The sequence below is a fragment of the Podarcis erhardii genome (assembly GCF_964252035.2).
Source record: "Podarcis erhardii genome assembly, chromosome: 1".
Lineage (NCBI taxonomy): Eukaryota > Metazoa > Chordata > Lepidosauria > Squamata > Lacertidae > Podarcis > Podarcis erhardii.
Window position 1 is genome coordinate 77458153 of NC_138497.1, and position 21677 is coordinate 77479829.

General features: G+C 49.2%; 1 protein-coding gene across 1 annotated transcript in view; it reads left to right on the plus strand.

Annotated features, from left to right (window-relative positions):
* The window catches only part of MUC6 (mucin 6, oligomeric mucus/gel-forming), a gene marked incomplete at its 3' end in the record, with an annotated part of 34692 nt that extends 27430 nt beyond the window's left edge, over positions 1-7262 (plus strand). The window contains exons 27-34 of the mRNA XM_081843128.1: positions 225-464; positions 1503-1659; positions 2945-3094; positions 3688-3753; positions 4534-4569; positions 5444-5479; positions 6990-7056; positions 7142-7262. Coding sequence (XP_081699254.1) covers positions 225-464; positions 1503-1659; positions 2945-3094; positions 3688-3753; positions 4534-4569; positions 5444-5479; positions 6990-7056; positions 7142-7262 — 873 coding nt within the window. The remainder of the gene's footprint in view (positions 1-224; positions 465-1502; positions 1660-2944; positions 3095-3687; positions 3754-4533; positions 4570-5443; positions 5480-6989; positions 7057-7141) is intronic.
* Positions 7263-21677: the final 14415 nt, after the last annotated feature.

Below are 21677 nucleotides of genomic sequence, written 5' to 3' on the forward strand. Positions count from 1 at the left end.
CTCCCCTCCAAATGGGAAAGCAATGCAGGGGATAATTTTAAACAGAAGAGTTGTCAAAGAAAGGACTAAACAGATCCTTTCTCTCCACTCGGCTCCACCATCACTGGTCATCCACTCAATATCAATATCATCCACTCACATGGCTCATTTACATTTTAAAAGGTTCTCTTTTTATGTTTTGTTCTGACGTCCATAACTTGTATTTTTATTTTACTCTAATCTAGGATCACCTCTGTGGTTTATGTGGTAATTACAATGGGAATATAAGAGATGACTTTGAAACTCGAAGTAGATATGTGGCATCCAATGAACTGGAGTTTGTGAATTCCTGGAAAGAGAATCCCCTTTGTGGGGATGTGTTCTTTGTGGCTGATCCATGCAGTAACAACCCCTATCGCAAAGCATGGGCAGAAAAGAAGTGCTCCATTATCAACAGTCAAGTATTTGCTTCCTGCCACAGCAAGGTAAAATTTTATCCTATGCTTTAAGATAGTAACATTGCCTCTTCAGGTGCTAACATTTCCACCTATGCATGCTTCCAAATGCCAGCTGTCTTTTTATTGTTTTGAATTGATATATTTAATTATGTATTTATCTACTTCTTTTAAAAAAAATCCTTCCTTTACAGTGGAGGTGGGAAGGTAGATTGGGACGAATCGGCAGCGCAACAATTGTGCACAGATCAGGCCTAATGCTGACCATGAGCCCCACCCTCAGAACGCCCCATTTTGGCTTGGCCAGCAGAGATACTACTGGTGGCCCTCCCCCGCCCACCCCAATGCAGGCAGTGGAAGAAGGAGGTCTCCATCAATGGAGTGACACGAGTGTCACTCTATTGGCATCGGGTGGGAGAAGTCTGGCTGAGCCAGTGGAAGCCCACAGAGAGATACTTCCACTCAATCCATCACCAGCCCTGAACCCAGCATAAGGTGGGGGTTTGAATTGCAGTCTAAACCGTTAAAATATTACAATAATAAAAGATCAGCAGTTAAAACAACACAGAGAATCACAGAGAAAAATCCAGCAGTGATTTCATGAAGTGATTGAAATTAACAGTGCAGTCTTATACATGTCTCCACATAGAAGTAAGCGCCAATGAGTTCAATGAGCCTTATTCCCTGGTAAGTGTGCATAGGATTGCAGCCTGGTAGAGCAAACCAACTATGGTGGGAGAGGAGAGTTTGTAGCCTAGGAAGCACCATAGCCAAGCCCTCTCAGTCTTGTATTGGCTATGGTGGATCTGGGGTGGGGGCGCTGTTCTTTCCCAGCAATGCCAGTGTTCTCACCTTTGTTTGTTTTACATTTTCTTCCCATTGGTTCCTATGGAAGGGAAATTTGCTAGGCCAAATATCATTCTCTGTTCATACAGCAGGTGATACTGTAAAGTGGATGTGTGGTTTGATTAGCGGATATTGCTTGTTTGGTCCCACTGAAAATGTAAGGTGAACTTTTAACTAACACCAACTTTCTGGTTTGGCTTCATTGTTCTTTCCCTACCCCAGGTGTACCGCAGGCCTTATTATGAAGCTTGTGTCCGGGATTCATGTGGCTGTGACACAGGAGGGGACTGTGAGTGTATGTGTGATGCTGTTGCAGTGTATGCAAAAGCATGCTTAGAAGCTGGCGTCTGTGTTGACTGGAGAACCCCAGACTTCTGCCGTAAGTTTCTTAACAATGCGTCTTTTAAAGTGTGCTGGGTTTCTTAAAATGCATTGATACTTCTATATGTTAATAATATTCAGAACTGGATAATACCTATTAAGTTTGCTGACTGCTAAAACTATGGAGCAGGAAGCATATTTTTAGAGCAGTGTTTTCATGAGCTGTATCAACCCTCTGAAGTCGACTCAGTGAGAAGATCAATAATTGTGGCCAGCTGCCACCACTACAAGCAGCTTGTCAAGCCTCTCTTGCACAGTGCAGATGTAGGAGTGCCTTTAATGTTTTCTAGGTGCAGCTGCAGCCACAGGTAAATTATTGGCACATTATGTGCGCAATTGTGCAACAATGAAGCATATGAAGCCTACCCCTTCAATCATGCCAGTTTCTCAGTGCAGCATTTCACATGCAGAAATTTATCAGTGGACAATCTGATTTGGGACAGAATCCCTGGAGCTAGGAAGTTTTAAATCCAGTCTTGGCACATGACGAAAAACTGGATTCTACAGAGATTTCTTTACATCTCAAGTCAAAGTACAGCCAAAGCCATCTGGTCCACTGCCAAAGACATGGCCAAGACATTCTTCATTTATGTAAAGAAGCCCTGCTCTTCTAGATCTCCTCAACACTGCAGCACCAATATACCCCAGGATGGATTATGGAAGCATTCAGTGACCCAGTTTGCATGTAAACCTAAGCCAAATCATGGCTTAATGCAAATGTGTGAGCATGCAGATTTCTGGAAAGGAATTCACAGCTGGTTAGGCCTTCCTCCAGTGCTGCTGTGAGGTAAGCCGTGGTGTGGCTTTCAATGCCATCAAAATCCAGGCTCATGACTTGTTTCACCATGTTGTAACCAAGGATTTTTGTCCTTGGTTTACAACTCAGGGTTTGTCTGGAGACCACAAGCCTGGGCTCAGACAACATCCTAAGCCAGAGCATGGCTGGCTTGACAGCAGCAGCAGGACAGAAGAAAGAAAAAAACAGTAGTGATCTCCTCTTCAGGAAACTGCACCCTTGCACATTTGTGCTAAACTATGGTTTGGCTTAGTGTTGCGACTGTTGCATGCAAACTGAGCCAGAGTGAGAATATGTCCACAACCTTCAAGGATGAAATCAAGTATAACATAAGAAACAGAGAATGAAGATCTTTCACTAGATGCTTCCATCTTTAAATGAGTTTGCCACAGGGGAAAACAATGCAATGCTTCTCCAGTGTGCTATTTTTTCCTTTAGGAAATGTAAGTGGATAGATTGAATAACAATCACTTTCTCATCTCTTTAGCTGTCTACTGTGACTATTTCAACAGCCACAAGAAGAATGCCATGGATGGCACCTATCATAACTTTGTTAATGAACTGAATTGCACCTGGCATTATCGCCCCTGTAAATGTCCATACCAGCTACTAACTTTCAGAGAAATAAACATCGAAGGTATTTCCCCCCTACTTTATAAAACAGAAACTGTGCTAGCAGTGGTGGAGCTTCATGCTTCGGCACTGGGGGGGCGGGGTGGAGAGCAGGCAGGGTCGGGGCTGGCGTGTATCCCGGGGGGCATGACGCGCTACCCAGAGGGGCATGGTGTGTGTCCTTGAGGCAGGGCACACCGCCTGCAGGGGCACAGTGCCCAGCATGGGGGGGGGGGCAGCCGCGATGGCACCCTACCGGGATCGCGCTGCCAGGGGCAGTGCACTCCCCCTGCACTCCTCTTCCTCCGCCAGTGTGTGCTAGATATTATTGATAGGAAACTAGTAGGAAGTAGGCAAAATGCTTTTGTAAATCTTTTACAAAACAATTCATAGAAAATAATAGGCCTGAATTCATGATTGGAAATGTGGGTTTATAGCTGGTTCTCTAAGTCTGTCTTATACATTACATTACATTACATTACATTACATTACATTACATTACATTACATTACATTACATTACAAGGAATTCTTCTTTCTGAAACCTTTTTCTGAGACTAGTGTTTACCTAAAACTTTTACTATATGCATGATGAACAATATTTCTTCTTTGCTCCTAGGCTGTTACAACTGTTCAGAGCATGACTACTATAATCCTAAGGAGAAAAAATGTGTGCCTTGTAGCGGTAGGTTAAAAAGTCCACTTTCAAATTCCTTGCTTCCAACATTTCCTATTTTAAGAAGCATCATTTATAGTGAAATCCTTTGCATGTTTACTGATTTCATTGGGACTTTTCCCCTAATGTGGATAATATATATAGGATTACACTCTTATTTAACAGTCTTATTTAAGGCTCTCATTTAACCAGAGGACCTCTTAAAGCTGCCACTGCATTATCTTCACTTATTCATTTGTTTGTTCTTAACTTTAAGAAATGTACTGTACTATGTACTGTACTATGTCTACTAGAGTCTAAATTTTAGGTGATTCAGGAAGGATGTGTATACAGTGGTTGATGAAAAAGTAGTAAAATCACAATTAGCTAGGATTAGAACATCCTGGTCTTGCATATCCTAGTCCCACACTCTAACCACTATACCACAATAAATTAAAACTTCTCATATTACTTGAATCCTGGAATTCTAGATTACTTCTTCATATGCAGAGTTGTACTTTTACTATTGAAATCGGAGGGAAAATATATTATTTGCAGCAAATCCTCATTATGGAAAAAGTATATAGCTGAAATAATAATAATAATAATAATAATAATAATAATAATAATAATAATAATATAGCAGTGGTTAGCATCACAACACCATCAACAAATTAGAGTCACTGAACATTCAGTAATTTTTCTACACAAATGTTGCCTCCATGCAAGAAAACTAAATATGTAAAAGTCTATATTTATATATAGGTTTTTCTGTTGTACATCTGTAACTCACATTTGTCTTTTCACCAGGTCCAGTTTCCCCAACTCCTCCATTACCAACCACAAGTGAGTATAAGATTTTGAAATGTATATTTCAAAGTATGTAACACTGAATATAATGTCTATTTTGTATAGGGATGAGTATATGATCCGTTTGCCAGTATTGCATAACAATAATGGTGATTATGATGATGAACAGAAGACACAGATATGATGATCTATCAAATAAAATCCACGGGGGGGGGGGGGAATCAGAATTATTTACATGATGTACTGGTGTTTGTAAAACACTCGACCCCTTTGATTTTATAAAACATTGCATATTCCATTTTATTCTCACTGCTACATTGCACTCACAGTTTTATACTTACTATTTTTGCTTTTAAAAACTGGTTTTATTGATAATTTTATGGTGTTATTCTTCTTTTAAATGGCTTAGTCCCCCACCCTCCTTACAATCAATAATAATAATAATAATAATAATAATAATAATAATAATAATAAAATTTTATTTATATCCTGCCCTCCCCAGCTGAAGCCGGGCTCAGAGTGGCTAACAACAGTAAAATAATACAACATTCTAAAATCATTTCATTATAAAATAAATTCAATTAATTTAAGCAGTACAGTCGACTTGCAACCTGCACAAATTTAACGTGCGTGAATACGCATCACTGAAAAAAGGGGCAGGGCAGGCATCTGGAGGGGAGGACATTGGCAATACCACCACCCCACCCCACCCAATTTGGAGGTGCAGTGATCATTGGAGACTGTGTGAGAGGCCTTAGGAGAGCATTTGGAGGGTTTTTATTTTATTTTTTGCTATACACGACTGGCTTTTATACACTTTTGCTGGAACGTAACCCCCACATGAGTTGAGTTGACTATATATAAATTGTAGGGAACAAATAAATAAAATAAAAAATTGTCTTTCCACCAGGTTCACTTTCTCCAACTACCCCATCACCAACAACAAGTGAGTATAAGATTTTAAAACATGTATTTTGAAATATATGACACTGAGTTGAATGTAAAGTCTGCATAGTGGCAGGAAACAATCAGTTTGCCTGTATTGCATCATAATAATAGTGATGATTATGATGGTGAACAGAAGACAGAGATATGTTGATCCATCAAATAAAATCCATTTTGGGGAAATCGGGTTTATTTACAGGAACCACCCTTTCCTAGGATAGAATCATAGCTGTCAACGTTTCCCTTTTTTAAAGGGAAATTCCCTTATTCCCAATAGGATTTTCCCTTAAAAAAGGGTAAAGTTGACAGCTATGGTTAGAATCAGCAGGTGATCAGTGCATAGTGTATGAGGATGAACATCTCACACATGCAGTCCTCATCAGTACTTCACAATATGGATGGAGATGCATGCTCATATCAATCCTGTTACATGGACGAGGATGCTTATCCCCATCTACTATATGCACATGATTGTGATCCTCAAATCATTAGTTGTGTGTTACTCATCATATGTTAACACCTTGTCGTTTGCAAATATGTATGGAACTAAGAATTTTGTTATTTAGACTCTGCAGAGACCACAGCCCAAAGAGCCAGACATCATCTACATGTTCTCATATGAAGTATTGATTCAGTCTGGTACCTTTCATAGTGAATTAATTTACAGCCTTTGGCAGTTGTAATGTTTACTTTTTTTAATGTTTCTCGAAGAAAGAATAGAAATGGGATATATTCATATGGGCAAAATAATTCACAGATATATAGAGTACTGAGCCAAACACACACAGGGTTATGTGCACTTTGTGCAAAAAAAAAAAATAATAATAATCAAAAGCTGCGCACTGCAGAAAATTTGTGAATAAAGTGATTTTGCATGTTGTTGCCTATTTAGTATGTAATCATGAAGGAGAGACAGGGCTGCAGATATCCAGATTTTATATGTTAGGCAATCCCAAGGCCAAATTGTGCTTCCACCCTTCCATTTCCTTTTTTTAAAAAAATGAGCCCAGTGTTTGACCACTTCTCTCCTCCTCTTCTTACATCCCTATTCCCTGCTTCTTTGTGTTTCTTGTGACACTAGTTTCACACTGCCAGTTTTATTTCAGATGCATTCTGAGGAAAATGGTACCCAAAAGCTCTGATTCAGGCACAACAAGCAATGTTTTTAAGCGTTGAAAGTTGGGGTGTCAAGGGAAAGGAGTTGCCATTGCTCCACAATAAATGGCCCTAAGTACCCCCCTTCCTCCATTCCTAAAACCAAAGTGAGCTGTTTTACTTCCTCCCTAAAAATGGTTGGAATGTTTCCTCCCCCTGCTCGGCAGTTTACCACTTGGGAATGGTGTGTGTGAATTGAACAAGCAAGAATTCTGATGTTTCCAGAACATTGAACCCTTTGATTAAAAAATAATAATACTTGACTATATGAATGAAATACACTGGTGTTCTCAAAACTCAGAAGCTCCTCAATTTTATATTCTACATTATGCTCACACTTCTTCTCTTTTCCATAGCTCCAACACAGACCACAGCATCTCTGAAAACAGGTGAATATAAGAGTTTAACACATGCTACTTACAGGTATATAAGTTACACTCTTGTGCACTGAAAGCAACAAGTCCATTTTCCAGTATTGCCCAATGATAACAAAGAACATAAAACACAGGTATGCTGATCCCACAAGCGTGATCTGTGAGGGGAATGAGACTTTCACTGCTGGGTCTATTTTGGATGTGAATGAACATTCGCCACATGCAGTCCTTGTTATTCCTGCACAATTTGGATAGCTATGTATGTTATCATCCATCCTGCAATCAGGATGGGGGGAAATGAGTTTGTGTAACAAGTTGTGCATAATTCAGTATGTCCCAACATATTGTTATATGCTACTGTTTCCAAGGTGCCAAAAGCATCTTACATTTAGATTCAGCATACAGGTAGGTAGCCATGTTAGTCTGCCGTAGTCAGAAGTGTGCATGCACACGAAAGCTCATACCAATAACAAACTTAGTTGGTCTCTAAGGTGCTACTGGAATGATTTTTTTTTATTTTGTTTAGATTCAGCAGTCATTACAGTCACAAGAATCACATTTGCCATCTATATTTTCTTTACATGAGATAGTAACTGAGGCCACAGTCATATCCTCATGTACCATGGAGCAATTCCCAATGAATTCAGTAGGATTTACTTCTGTGTTCATGTTCAGGAAGGGACGCAGGTGGCACTGTGGGTTAAACCACAGAGCCTAGGACTTGCAGATCAGAAGGTCGGCGGTTCGAATCCCCGTGATGGGGTGAGCTCCCGTTGCTCGGTCCCTGCTCCTGCCAACCTAGCATGTCAAAGTGCAAGTAGATAAATAGGTACCACTCCAGCGGGAAGGTAAATGGTGTTTCCGTGCACTACTCTGGTTCGCCAGAAGCGGCTTTGTCATGCTGGCCACATGACCCGGAAGCTGTACGCTGGCTCCCTCGGCCAGTAAAGCGAGATGAGCGCCGCAACCCCAGAGTGGTCACGACTGGACCTAATGGTCAGGGGTCCCTTTACCTTTACCTTTAGACATGTTCAGGACTGTTGATAGCTGTTTTATAATTTGAGTTTGAAGTGGAATTGCAAACTATGTTTTTTCCATGAAAGAAGGCACAAGAGGAGGGTGGAGCATATGAGCTCAAGGCCCATTCACATAACATGTCATGTTACATCTCAACAACCCTATGTTTATAGAAAAGTGATACTAAATCAAAATAAATAAATGAATCACATCTGTCTGTCTTTGCATAGTTGCCAATGGGAAATCTTAAAATACTTTGACATTACCTTCCTCTTGAAGAGGTTTCTGAAATTAGTCGTGGAAAACAAGATGATATTTAAACCAATGAGCCACTTTTGAGGGGGTTGTACAATTAAATAGCCAAGATGCCTCATGGTATGCTATCAATAATAAATGTTACCAATATGTTACTCAGAATCCCAATCTCACACATTTAGATTCCATTAACCGCACAATAAAGAAATGGTTTCAGTGCTGTCTCTGTGAATAATAATTATTCAATGAGACCTCGATTAATCATGTATTTTAGTCTCATTAAAATATGAATGCTGTGTGGATTGTTTGCAATCCTTAATTGAAATGTATTTTCCCACTTCTGCTTTGTAGCTCACCCTCACCCTGTTACAAAACCGCAAGTCAAAGTAACAACAAAAGGTCAGTTCTATTATCGGTTTTGGTTTCTTGCTGATTACCTCCAACAGATGGCTATCCAAGCACTGCTTGAAGACATTTGGGAAGCGAGGGCTTATCCTCTCCCCCACCACCTGTAATTGGTTTCCTTGTCTAGCTATTAACAATTTGCTCCCAAAGTTGAACTGGCAAGATGGAGTCTCTGCAGGTGAGTGTTCCCCATGTCTGAAAAATAGTCCAAATGCCTGCCCTGGATGGGGCTATACGCCCTCAGGAGGAGCAAGTACACAATTTTAGGGGTGCTTCTGGATCGAACTTCGTCACTGGTGGCCTAGGTGGCTGTGAGTGCCTTTTATCAGCTTCAGATGGCTACAACCCTGTCTGAACCTGGATAGATGACCACAGCATCTCAGGAATGGATACATTTGAGATAGGGTTACTTCCCTAGGGGCTTCCCTGGTACTTGATCCAGAAAGCACAGCTGGTGCTGAATGGTGAAGCTTGATAGCTGTCAGGAGTGAGACCCTGTCAACATATTATGCTCCTATGAAGAGATCAGCACGGGTTGTTGATTTGCTACCAGGTCAAGATATTATTAATACAGTGGTACCTCGGGTTGAGTACTTAATTCGTTCCAGAGGTCCGTTCTTAACCTGAAACTGTTCTTAACCTGAAGCACCACTTTAGCTAATGGGGCCTCCTGCTGCCGCCGCACCGCCAGAGCACGATTTCTGTTCTCATCCTGAAGAAAGTTCTTAACCTGAGGTACTATTTCTGGGTTAGCAGAGTCTGTAACCTGAAGCGTATGTAACCTGAAATGTATGTAACCCGAGGTACTACTGTAGTGTATAAAAACCTCAGGAACTTTGGACTAGATTAGTTTACTTAAAGGATTGCCTTAGCCCATGTGGCCCATTTGACGAATTTGATCTGTCAAAATGATGGTTTTACAAGTGCCACCTAACACTTCCTTTCAGCTTGCGATGAATCAATCCTTCATTGTGGTAGCACATATTCTCTGGTACTCCCTGCCCACTAATATTATTGTTCTGTACTGTTTTCAGTACCTGTTTAAAATATATTTGTTTAGGAAAGCCTAAAAAGACATACAGGATGATAATCAGATAAGGTAATCAGCTAAGAAGGAGACAAAATGAAATTTACAGACCTAATGTAGCCGTGCTTATTAATTGCAGTAAGTCTGCTCTGAGTAAACCTTAGTTGAATAACACCCCCCCCATTAACTTGTAACTTTATTTCATATATTCATTCAAGCCAGCTGATTTTATATTTTGAGAATATCTAAGACCATTTGTTTTTAATGTTTGATTCTATTAGTATTAAAAGCAGTATTTTACATTGTTCAATATAAACTCCATGGAGGTTTTTATTGATTTAAAGGTGAATAATTTTAAATAATTAATTAAAACATGGTCCCAAAGAAACACTATATAAGCCTCATAACCCTAATTAAAACTTGCTGGTTCTCTGCAACATAAAACAACAACAGCTCCATCTAGGAAGCAGGCTGAGATTTCACCTGCCTGCAGACTGTCTCGCCAGAGTGGCACATGCTCTGGTTATCTCCCGCTTGGACTACTGCAATGATGACCTCTATGTGGGGCTACCTTTGAAGGTGACTCGGAAACTAAACTAATCCAAAATGTGACAGCTAGACTGGTGACTGGGAGTGGCTGCCGGGAACATATAACACCGGTCCTAAAAGATCTTCACTGGCTCCCAGTACGTTTCCGAGCACAATTAAAAGTGTTGGTGCTGACCTTTAAAGCCCTAAGCGGCTTCGGCCCAGTATAACTGAAGGAGTGTTTCCACCCCGATTGTTCAGCCCAGACACTGAGATCCAGCTCAGAGGACCCTCTGGCGGTTCCCTCACTATGAGAAGCAAGGTTACAGGGAACCAGGCAGAGGGCCTTCTCGGTAGTGGCACCTGCCCTGTGGAACGCCCTCCTATCAGGAAATAAGTCAAGGAAATAAGCAACTATCTGATGTTTAGAAGACATAAGAAGGCAACCCTGTACCGGGAAATTTTTAATGTCTATAGTTTTAGCATTTTTTATCTGCTGCAAGCCACCCAGAGTACATGGGGAAACCCAGCCCAGTGTGCGGGGTATAAATAATAAAATTATTATTTTGTTATTAACATAAGCAGAGAAAGCAAAACTTATCCCGTAAGTCTGTCACCAAGGAAAGCAAAAATAAACAGTTGAAACAATATACCGTAAAATAATGAATGCCAGCACAGAATAATCCAAATTACAAATAGAAACAATACAGAAAAACTGAATACATGAAACATCAAAAAGAAAAAATAACAATAAAGTTTACCACTACTCACTGAGCTGTAGTGTTTTCACTTTCAGGAGCATATCCTCAAAGGAAATAGGTTATTACAGGATTTAAGAGAAATTGTTTTGAAAATAAACCCATGTCACGTTAGAATGCTGTATAAGATGGATTCAACTAAGTTTTCTCACAGTAGACACAGTTAAGTAAATGAACCTGGGTTGATCAGGTTACCACATTATTTCATGGATTCTCTTATCCTGCAGAGACTGCGCGAACAAAAGCAACAAGCACCAGCAGCACAACATTAACGTCGCCAAAGGCAACATCGCCCATAAATACAAAGAGCACAGAATCAACGACGCTAAGACATACAACACACACAACAATGATTACGACTCCACAGAAAACTATTTCAACAACAAGCACTTCTGTACCAACAACTTCCAGAACTACAGCATTAACACAAACGGCAACAACAAGGAGGCCTGAGACCACAATCTCCACAGCGACTACTAAATCCACTATAACAAGCAAACACACCCCAACAAAGACGACAGGACCCATGCCTTCCACAACACCGGTTACTTCAAAACCCTTAACGAAAACTAGCACTTTAGTACCCACTGCCACAACTCTCACGACTGCTCCCCCTACCAGCACAGAAACGCCCAGCACTCCGGCCACCACAACTCCTGCAACCACCACCGTCCCAGTTACCACGGGTAAGTCTCCTTGGTCGCTCTGCAGCAGCAGCAGCTTACACGTCTTTCAGGAGCCCTCTCTTGCCAAAGGGGCAGAGGGATTCCCACCTCCAGGTCCCACGTAAGCCAGCCCTCCCAAAAGGGCAAGACTCGTCTGGCTCAGTCATCCGGGAACCTGTTCCTCATGTCCTCGTGTGGCGCCCTGGGCAACCCAAAATCCCAGCCGTGACGGGAGCCCGCCTTTTCCCTCTCCCACCGCCACCTATGTGACTTTGCTCTTTTGTGTTCCAGAAACACCAAAAACCACCACTTCTGTTCCACCACCGGTGCCTACAGGTAAGGGCGCAGAGCGTGCCGAAGGAGCTCTGCTTCTCTGCTTCTCTTCTTCCCCCGTTCCCACCTGTGGTCGCCCCCCTTTCACTTGCTTTCTTTCTCCTTTGCAGTCACCACACCTTCGACCACCAGACCGCCAAGGAGCACGCCGAAAACCACGCCAACCACCTCTCCCTCCACCACATCCAGAACCACTGCATCAACTCAGACGGCAACCACCAACACGCCAAAGACCACTGCAACAGCCTCCACACCATCCACCTCTACGCATCACCCCAAAATCCTAACCACCACAACCCCCTCCACCACAACAGAATCCACTGCGACTAGCACACCAACCCCGACAACCACAACAGCACCCGTGCCCCCCTCCACACCGTCTCCTCCGACGCCGTCCACCACAACCACCACCACCTCGCCCACAACCGTTACCTCCACTTCCACCAGCACTCCAGTACCCACTGCCACAACTCTCACGACTGCTCCCCCTACCAGCACAGAAACGCCCAGCACTCCGGCCACCACAACTCCTGCAACCACCACCGTCCCAGTTACCACGGGTAAGTCTCCTTGGTCGCTCTGCAGCAGCAGCAGCAGCTTACAAGTCTTTCAGGAGCCCTCTCTTGCCAAAGGGGCAGAGGGATTCCCACCTCCAGGTCCCACGTAAGCCAGCCCTCCAAAAAGGGCAAGACTCGTCTGGCTCTTTGATCCACGAAACCTGTTCCTCATGTCCTTGTGTGGCGCCCTGGGCAACCCAAAATCCCAGCCGTGACGGGAGCCCGCCTTTTCCCTCTCCCACCGCCACCTATGTGACTTTGCTCTTTTGTGTTCCAGAAACACCAAAAACCACCACTTCTGTTCCACCACCGGTGCCTACAGGTAAGGGCGCAGAGCGTGCCGAAGGAGCTCTGCTTCTCAGCTTCTCTCCTTCCCCCGTTCCCACCTGTGGTCGCCCCCCTTTCACTTGCTTTCTTTCTCCTTTGCAGTCACCACACCTTCGACAACCAGACCGCCAAGCAGCACGCCGAAAACCACGCCAACCACCTCTCCCTCCACCACATCCAGAACCACTGCATCAACTCAGATGGCAACCACCAACACGCCAAAGACCACTGCAACAGCCTCCACACCATCCACCTCTACGCATCACCCCAAAATCCTAACCACCACAACCCCCTCCACCACGACAGAATCCACTGCGACTAGCACACCAACCCCGACAACCACAACAGCACCCGTGCCCCCCTCCACACCGTCTCCTCCGACGCCGTCCACCACAACCACCACCACCTCGCCCACAACCGTTACCTCCACTTCCACCAGCACTCCAGTACCCACTGCCACAACTCTCACGACTGCTCCCCCTACCAGCACAGAAACGCCCAGCACTCCGGCCACCACAACTCCTGCAACCACCACCGTCCCAGTTACCACGGGTAAGTCTCCTTGGTCGCTCTGCAGCAGCAGCAGCAGCTTACAAGTCTTTCAGGAGCCCTCTCTTGCCAAAGGGGCAGAGGGATTCCCACCTCCAGGTCCCACGTAAGCCAGCCCTCCCAAAAGGGCGAGACTCGTCTGGCTCAGTCATCTGGGATCCTGTTCCTCATGTCCTCGTGTGGCGCCCTGGGCAACCCAAAATCCCAGCCGTGACGGGAGCCCGCCTTTTCCCTCTCCCACCGCCACCTATGTGACTTTGCTCTTTTGTGTTCCAGAAACACCAAAAACCACCACTTCGGTTCCACCACCGGTGCCTACAGGTAAGGGCGCTGGGCGTGCCGAAGGAGCTCTGCTTCTCTGCTTCTCTCCTTCCCCCGTTCCCACCTGTGGTCGCCCCCCTTTCACTTGCTTTCTTTCTCCTTTGCAGTCACCACACCTTCGACCACCAGACCGCCAAGGAGCACGCCGAAAACCACGCCAACCACCTCTCCCTCCACCACATCTAGAACCACTGCATCAACTCAGACGGCAACCACCAACACGCCAAAGACCACTGCAACAGCCTCCACACCATCCACCTCTACGCATCACCCCAAAATCCTAACCACCACAACCCCCTCCACCACAACAGAATCCACTGCGACTAGCACACCAACCCCGACAACCACAACAGCACCCGTGCCCCCCTCCACACCGTCTCCTCCGACGCCGTCCACCACAACCACCACCACCTCGCCCACAACCGTTACCTCCACTTCCACCAGCACTCCAGTACCCACTGCCACAACTCTCACGACTGCTCCCCCTACCAGCACAGAAACGCCCAGCACTCCGGCCACCACAACTCCTGCAACCACCACCGTCCCAGTTACCACGGGTAAGTCTCCTTGGTCGCTCTGCAGCAGCAGCAGCAGCTTACAAGTCTTTCAGGAGCCCTCTCTTGCCAAAGGGGCAGAGGGATTCCCACCTCCAGGTCCCACGTAAGCCAGCCCTCCAAAAAGGGCAAGACTCGTCTGGCTCTTTGATCCACGAAACCTGTTCCTCATGTCCTTGTGTGGTGCCCTGGGCAACCCAAAATCCCAGCCGTGACGGGAGCCCGCCTTTTCCCTCTCCCACCGCCACCTATGTGACTTTGCTCTTTTGTGTTCCAGAAACACCAAAAACCACCACTTCTGTTCCACCACCGGTGCCTACAGGTAAGGGCGCAGAGCGTGCCGAAGGAGCTCTGCTTCTCAGCTTCTCTCCTTCCCCCGTTCCCACCTGTGGTCGCCCCCCTTTCACTTGCTTTCTTTCTCCTTTGCAGTCACCACACCTTCGACAACCAGACCGCCAAGCAGCACGCCGAAAACCACGCCAACCACCTCTCCCTCCACCACATCCAGAACCACTGCATCAACTCAGACGGCAACCACCAACACGCCAAAGACCACTGCAACAGCCTCCACACCATCCACCTCTACGCATCACCCCAAAATCCTAACCACCACAACCCCCTCCACCACGACAGAATCCACTGCGACTAGCACACCAACCCCGACAACCACAACAGCACCCGTGCCCCCCTCCACACCGTCTCCTCCGACGCCGTCCACCACAACCACCACCACCTCGCCCACAACCGTTACCTCCACTTCCACCAGCACTCCAGTACCCACTGCCACAACTCTCACGACTGCTCCCCCTACCAGCACAGAAACGCCCAGCACTCCGGCCACCACAACTCCTGCAACCACCACCGTCCCAGTTACCACGGGTAAGTCTCCTTGGTCGCTCTGCAGCAGCAGCAGCTTACAAGTCTTTCAGGAGCCCTCTCTTGCCAAAGGGGCAGAGGGATTCCCACCTCCAGGTCCCACGTAAGCCAGCCCTCCAAAAAGGGCAAGACTCGTCTGGCTCTTTCATCCACAAAACCTGTTCCTCATGTCCTTGTGTGGCGCCCTGGGCAACCCAAAATCCCAGCCGTGACGGGAGCCCGCCTTTTCCCTCTCCCACCGCCACCTATGTGACTTTGCTCTTTTGTGTTCCAGAAACACCAAAAACCACCACTTCGGTTCCACCACCGGTGCCTACAGGTAAGGGCGCTGGGCGTGCCGAAGGAGCTCTGCTTCTCTGCTTCTCTCCTTCCCCCGTTCCCACCTGTGGTCGCCCCCCTTTCACTTGCTTTCTTTCTCCTTTGCAGTCACCACACCTTCGACAACCAGACCGCCAAGCAGCACGCCGAAAACCACGCCAACCACCTCTCCCTCCACCACATCCAGAACCACTGCATCAACTCAGACGGCAACTACCAACACGCCAAAGACCACTGCAACAGCCTCCACACCATCCACCTCTACGCATCACCCCAAAATCCTAACCACCACAACCCCCTCCACCACGACAGAATCCACTGCGACTAGCACACCAACCCCGACAACCACAACAGCACCCGTGCCCCCCTCCACACCGTCTCCTCCGACGCCGTCCACCACAACCACCACCACCTCGCCCACAACCGTTACCTCCACTTCCACCAGCACTCCAGTACCCACTGCCACAACTCTCACGACTGCTCCCCCTACCAGCACAGAAACGCCCAGCACTCCGGCCACCACAACTCCTGCAACCACCACCGTCCCAGTTACCACGGGTAAGTCTCCTTGGTCGCTCTGCAGCAGCAGCAGCAGCTTACAAGTCTTTCAGGAGCCCTCTCTTGCCAAAGGGGCAGAGGGATTCCCACCTCCAGGTCCCACGTAAGCCAGCCCTCCCAAAAGGGCGAGACTCGTCTGGCTCAGTCATCTGGGATCCTGTTCCTCATGTCCTCGTGTGGCGCCCTGGGCAACCCAAAATCCCAGCCGTGACGGGAGCCCGCCTTTTCCCTCTCCCACCGCCACCTATGTGACTTTGCTCTTTTGTGTTCCAGAAACACCAAAAACCACCACTTCGGTTCCACCACCGGTGCCTACAGGTAAGGGCGCTGGGCGTGCCGAAGGAGCTCTGCTTCTCTGCTTCTCTCCTTCCCCCGTTCCCACCTGTGGTCGCCCCCCTTTCACTTGCTTTCTTTCTCCTTTGCAGTCACCACACCTTCGACAACCAGACCGCCAAGCAGCACGCCGAAAACCACGCCAACCACCTCTCCCTCCACCACATCCAGAACCACTGCATCAACTCAGACGGCAACTACCAACACGCCAAAGACCACTGCAACAGCCTCCACACCATCCACCTCTACGCATCACCCCAAAATCCTAACCACCACAACCCCCTCCACCACGACAGAATCCACTGCGACTAGCACACCAACCCCGACAACCACAACAGCACCCGTGCCCCCCTCCACACCGTCTCCTCCGACGCCGTCCACCACAACCACCACCACCTCGCCCACAACCGTTACCTCCACTTCCACCAGCACTCCAGTACCCACTGCCACAACTCTCACGACTGCTCCCCCTACCAGCACAGAAACGCCCAGCACTCCGGCCACCACAACTCCTGCAACCACCACCGTCCCAGTTACCACGGGTAAGTCTCCTTGGTCGCTCTGCAGCAGCAGCAGCAGCTTACAAGTCTTTCAGGAGCCCTCTCTTGCCAAAGGGGCAGAGGGATTCCCACCTCCAGGTCCCACGTAAGCCAGCCCTCCCAAAAGGGCGAGACTCGTCTGGCTCAGTCATCTGGGATCCTGTTCCTCATGTCCTCGTGTGGCGCCCTGGGCAACCCAAAATCCCAGCCGTGACGGGAGCCCGCCTTTTCCCTCTCCCACCGCCACCTATGTGACTTTGCTCTTTTGTGTTCCAGAAACACCAAAAACCACCACTTCGGTTCCACCACCGGTGCCTACAGGTAAGGGCGCAGAGCGTGCCGAAGGAGCTCTGCTTCTCAGCTTCTCTCCTTCCCCCGTTCCCACCTGTGGTCGCCCCCCTTTCACTTGCTTTCTTTCTCCTTTGCAGTCACCACACCTTCGACAACCAGACCGCCAAGCAGCACGCCGAAAACCACGCCAACCACCTCTCCCTCCACCACATCCAGAACCACTGCATCAACTCAGACGGCAACCACCAACACGCCAAAGACCACTGCAACAGCCTCCACACCATCCACCTCTACGCATCACCCCAAAATCCTAACCACCACAACCCCCTCCACCACGACAGAATCCACTGCGACTAGCACACCAACCCCGACAACCACAACAGCACCCGTGCCCCCCTCCACACCGTCTCCTCCGACGCCGTCCACCACAACCACCACCACCTCGCCCACAACCGTTACCTCCACTTCCACCAGCACTCCAGTACCCACTGCCACAACTCTCACGACTGCTCCCCCTACCAGCACAGAAACGCCCAGCACTCCGGCCACCACAACTCCTGCAACCACCACCGTCCCAGTTACCACGGGTAAGTCTCCTTGGTCGCTCTGCAGCAGCAGCAGCAGCTTACAAGTCTTTCAGGAGCCCTCTCTTGCCAAAGGGGCAGAGGGATTCCCACCTCCAGGTCCCACGTAAGCCAGCCCTCCCAAAAGGGCGAGACTCGTCTGGCTCAGTCATCTGGGATCCTGTTCCTCATGTCCTCGTGTGGCGCCCTGGGCAACCCAAAATCCCAGCCGTGACGGGAGCCCGCCTTTTCCCTCTCCCACCGCCACCTATGTGACTTTGCTCTTTTGTGTTCCAGAAACACCAAAAACCACCACTTCGGTTCCACCACCGGTGCCTACAGGTAAGGGCGCTGGGCGTGCCGAAGGAGCTCTGCTTCTCTGCTTCTCTCCTTCCCCCGTTCCCACCTGTGGTCGCCCCCCTTTCACTTGCTTTCTTTCTCCTTTGCAGTCACCACACCTTCGACAACCAGACCGCCAAGCAGCACGCCGAAAACCACGCCAACCACCTCTCCCTCCACCACATCCAGAACCACTGCATCAACTCAGACGGCAACCACCAACACGCCAAAGACCACTGCAACAGCCTCCACACCATCCACCTCTACGCATCACCCCAAAATCCTAACCACCACAACCCCCTCCACCACGACAGAATCCACTGCGACTAGCACACCAACCCCGACAACCACAACAGCACCCGTGCCCCCCTCCACACCGTCTCCTCCGACGCCGTCCACCACAACCACCACCACCTCGCCCACAACCGTTACCTCCACTTCCACCAGCACTCCAGTACCCACTGCCACAACTCTGACGACTGCTCCCCCTACCAGCACAGAAACGCCCAGCACTCCGGCCACCACAACTCCTGCAACCACCACCGTCCCAGTTACCACGGGTAAGTCTCCTTGGTCGCTCTGCAGCAGCAGCAGCTTACAAGTCTTTCAGGAGCCCTCTCTTGCCAAAGGGGCAGAGGGATTCCCACCTCCAGGTCCCACGTAAGCCAGCCCTCCCAAAAGGGCGAGACTCCTCTGGCTCTTTCATCCACGAAACCTGTTCCTCATGTCCTCGTGTGGCGCCCTGGGCAACCCAAAATCCCAGCCGTGACGGGAGCCCGCCTTTTCCCTCTCCCACCGCCACCTATGTGACTTTGCTCTTTTGTGTTCCAGAAACACCAAAAACCACCACTTCGGTTCCACCACCGGTGCCTACAGGTAAGGGCGCTGGGCGTGCCGAAGGAGCTCTGCTTCTCTGCTTCTCTCCTTCCCCCGTTCCCACCTGTGGTCGCCCCCCTTTCACTTGCTTTCTTTCTCCTTTGCAGTCACCACACCTTCGACAACCAGACCGCCAAGCAGCACGCCGAAAACCACGCCAACCACCTCTCCCTCCACCACATCCAGAACCACTGCATCAACTCAGACGGCAACCACCAACACGCCAAAGACCACTGCAACAGCCTCCACACCATCCACCTCTACGCATCACCCCAAAATCCTAACCACCACAACCCCCTCCACCACGACAGAATCCACTGCGACTAGCACACCAACCCCGACAACCACAATAGCACCCGTGCCCCCGTCCACACCGTCTCCTCCGACGCCGTCCACCACAACCACCACCACCTCGCCCACAACCGTTACCTCCGCTTCCACCAGCACTCCAGTACCCACTGCCACAACTCTCACGACTGCTCCCCCTACCAGCACAGAAACGCCCAGCACTCCGGCCACCACAACTCCTGCAACCACCACCGTCCCAGTTACCACGGGTAAGTCTCCTTGGTCGCTCTGCAGCAGCAGCAGCAGCAGCAGCTTACAAGTCTTTCAGGAGCCCTCTCTTGCCAAAGGGGCAGAGGGATTCCCACCTCCAGGTCCCACGTAAGCCAGCCCTCCCAAAAGGGCGAGACTCGTCTGGCTCAGTCATCCGGGATCCTGTTCCTCATGTCCTCGTGTGGCGCCCTGGGCAACCCAAAATCCCAGCCGTGACGGGAGCCCGCCTTTTCCCTCTCCCACTGCCAGCTATGTGACTTTGCTCTTTTGTGTTCCAGAAACACCAAAAACCACCACTTCGGTTCCACCACCGGTGCCTACAGGTAAGGGCGCAGAGCGTGCCGAAGGAGCTCTGCTTCTCTGCTTCTCTCCTTCCCCCGTTCCCACCTGTGGTCGCCCCCCTTTCACTTGCTTTCTTTCTCCTTTGCAGTCACCACACCTTCGACAACCAGACCGCCAAGCAGCACGCCGAAAACCACGCCAACCACCTCTCCCTCCACCACATCCAGAACCACTGCATCAACTCAGACGGCAACCACCAACACGCCAAAGACCACTGCAACAGCCTCCACACCATCCACCTCTACGCATCACCCCAAAATCCTAACCACCACAACCCCCTCCACCACGACAGAATCCACTGCGACTAGCACACCAACCCCGACAACCACAACAGCACCCGTGCCCCCCTCCACACCGTCTCCTCCAACGCCGTCCACCACAACCACCACCACCTCGCCCACAACCGTTACCTCCACTTCCACCAGCACTCCAGTACCCACTGCCACAACTCTCACGACTGCTCCCCCTACCAGCACAGAAACGCCCAGCACTCCGGCCACCACAACTCCTGCAACCACCACCGTCCCAGTTACCACGGGTAAGTCTCCTTGGTCGCTCTGCAGCAGCAGCAGCAGCTTACAAGTCTTTCAGGAGCCCTCTCTTGCCAAAGGGGCAGAGGGATTCCCACCTCCAGGTCCCACGTAAGCCAGCCCTCCCAAAAGGGCGAGACTCGTCTGGCTCAGTCATCCGGGATCCTGTTCCTCATGTCCTCGTGTGGCGCCGTGGGCAACCCAAAATCCCAGCCGTGACGGGAGCCCGCCTTTTCCCTCTCCCACCGCCACCTATGTGACTTTGCTCTTTTGTGTTCCAGAAACACCAAAAACCACCACTTCGGTTCCACCACCGGTGCCTACAGGTAAGGGCGCTGGGCGTGCCGAAGGAGCTCTGCTTCTCTGCTTCTCTCCTTCCCCCGTTCCCACCTGTGGTCGCCCCCCTTTCACTTGCTTTCTTTCTCCTTTGCAGTCACCACACCTTCGACAACCAGACCGCCAAGCAGCACGCCGAAAACCACGCCAACCACCTCTCCCTCCACCACATCCAGAACCACTGCATCAACTCAGACGGCAACCACCAACACGCCAAAGACCACTGCAACAGCCTCCACACCATCCACCTCTACGCATCACCCCAAAATCCTAACCACCACAACCCGCTCCACCACGACAGAATCCACTGCGACTAGCACACCAACCCCGACAACCACAACAGCACCCGTGCCCCCGTCCACACCGTCTCCTCCGACGCCGTCCACCACAACCACCACCACCTCGCCCACAACCGTTACCTCCACTTCCACCAGCACTCCAGTACCCACTGCCACAACTCTCACGACTGCTCCCCCTACCAGCACAGAAACGCCCAGCACTCCGGCCACCACAACTCCTGCAACCACCACCGTCCCAGTTACCACGGGTAAGTCTCCTTGGTCGCTCTGCAGCAGCAGCAGCTTACAAGTCTTTCAGGAGCCCTCTCTTGCCAAAGGGGCAGAGGGATTCCCACCTCCAGGTCCCACGTAAGCCAGCCCTCCCAAAAGGGCGAGACTCGTCTGGCTCAGTCATCCGGGATCCTGTTCCTCATGTCCTTGTGTGGTGCCCTGGGCAACCCAAAATCCCAGCCGTGACGGGAGCCCGCCTTTTCCCTCTCCCACCGCCACCTATGTGACTTTGCTCTTTTGTGTTCCAGAAACACCAAAAACCACCACTTCGGTTCCACCACCGGTGCCTACAGGTAAGGGCGCTGGGCGTGCCGAAGGAGCTCTGCTTCTCTGCTTCTCTCCTTCC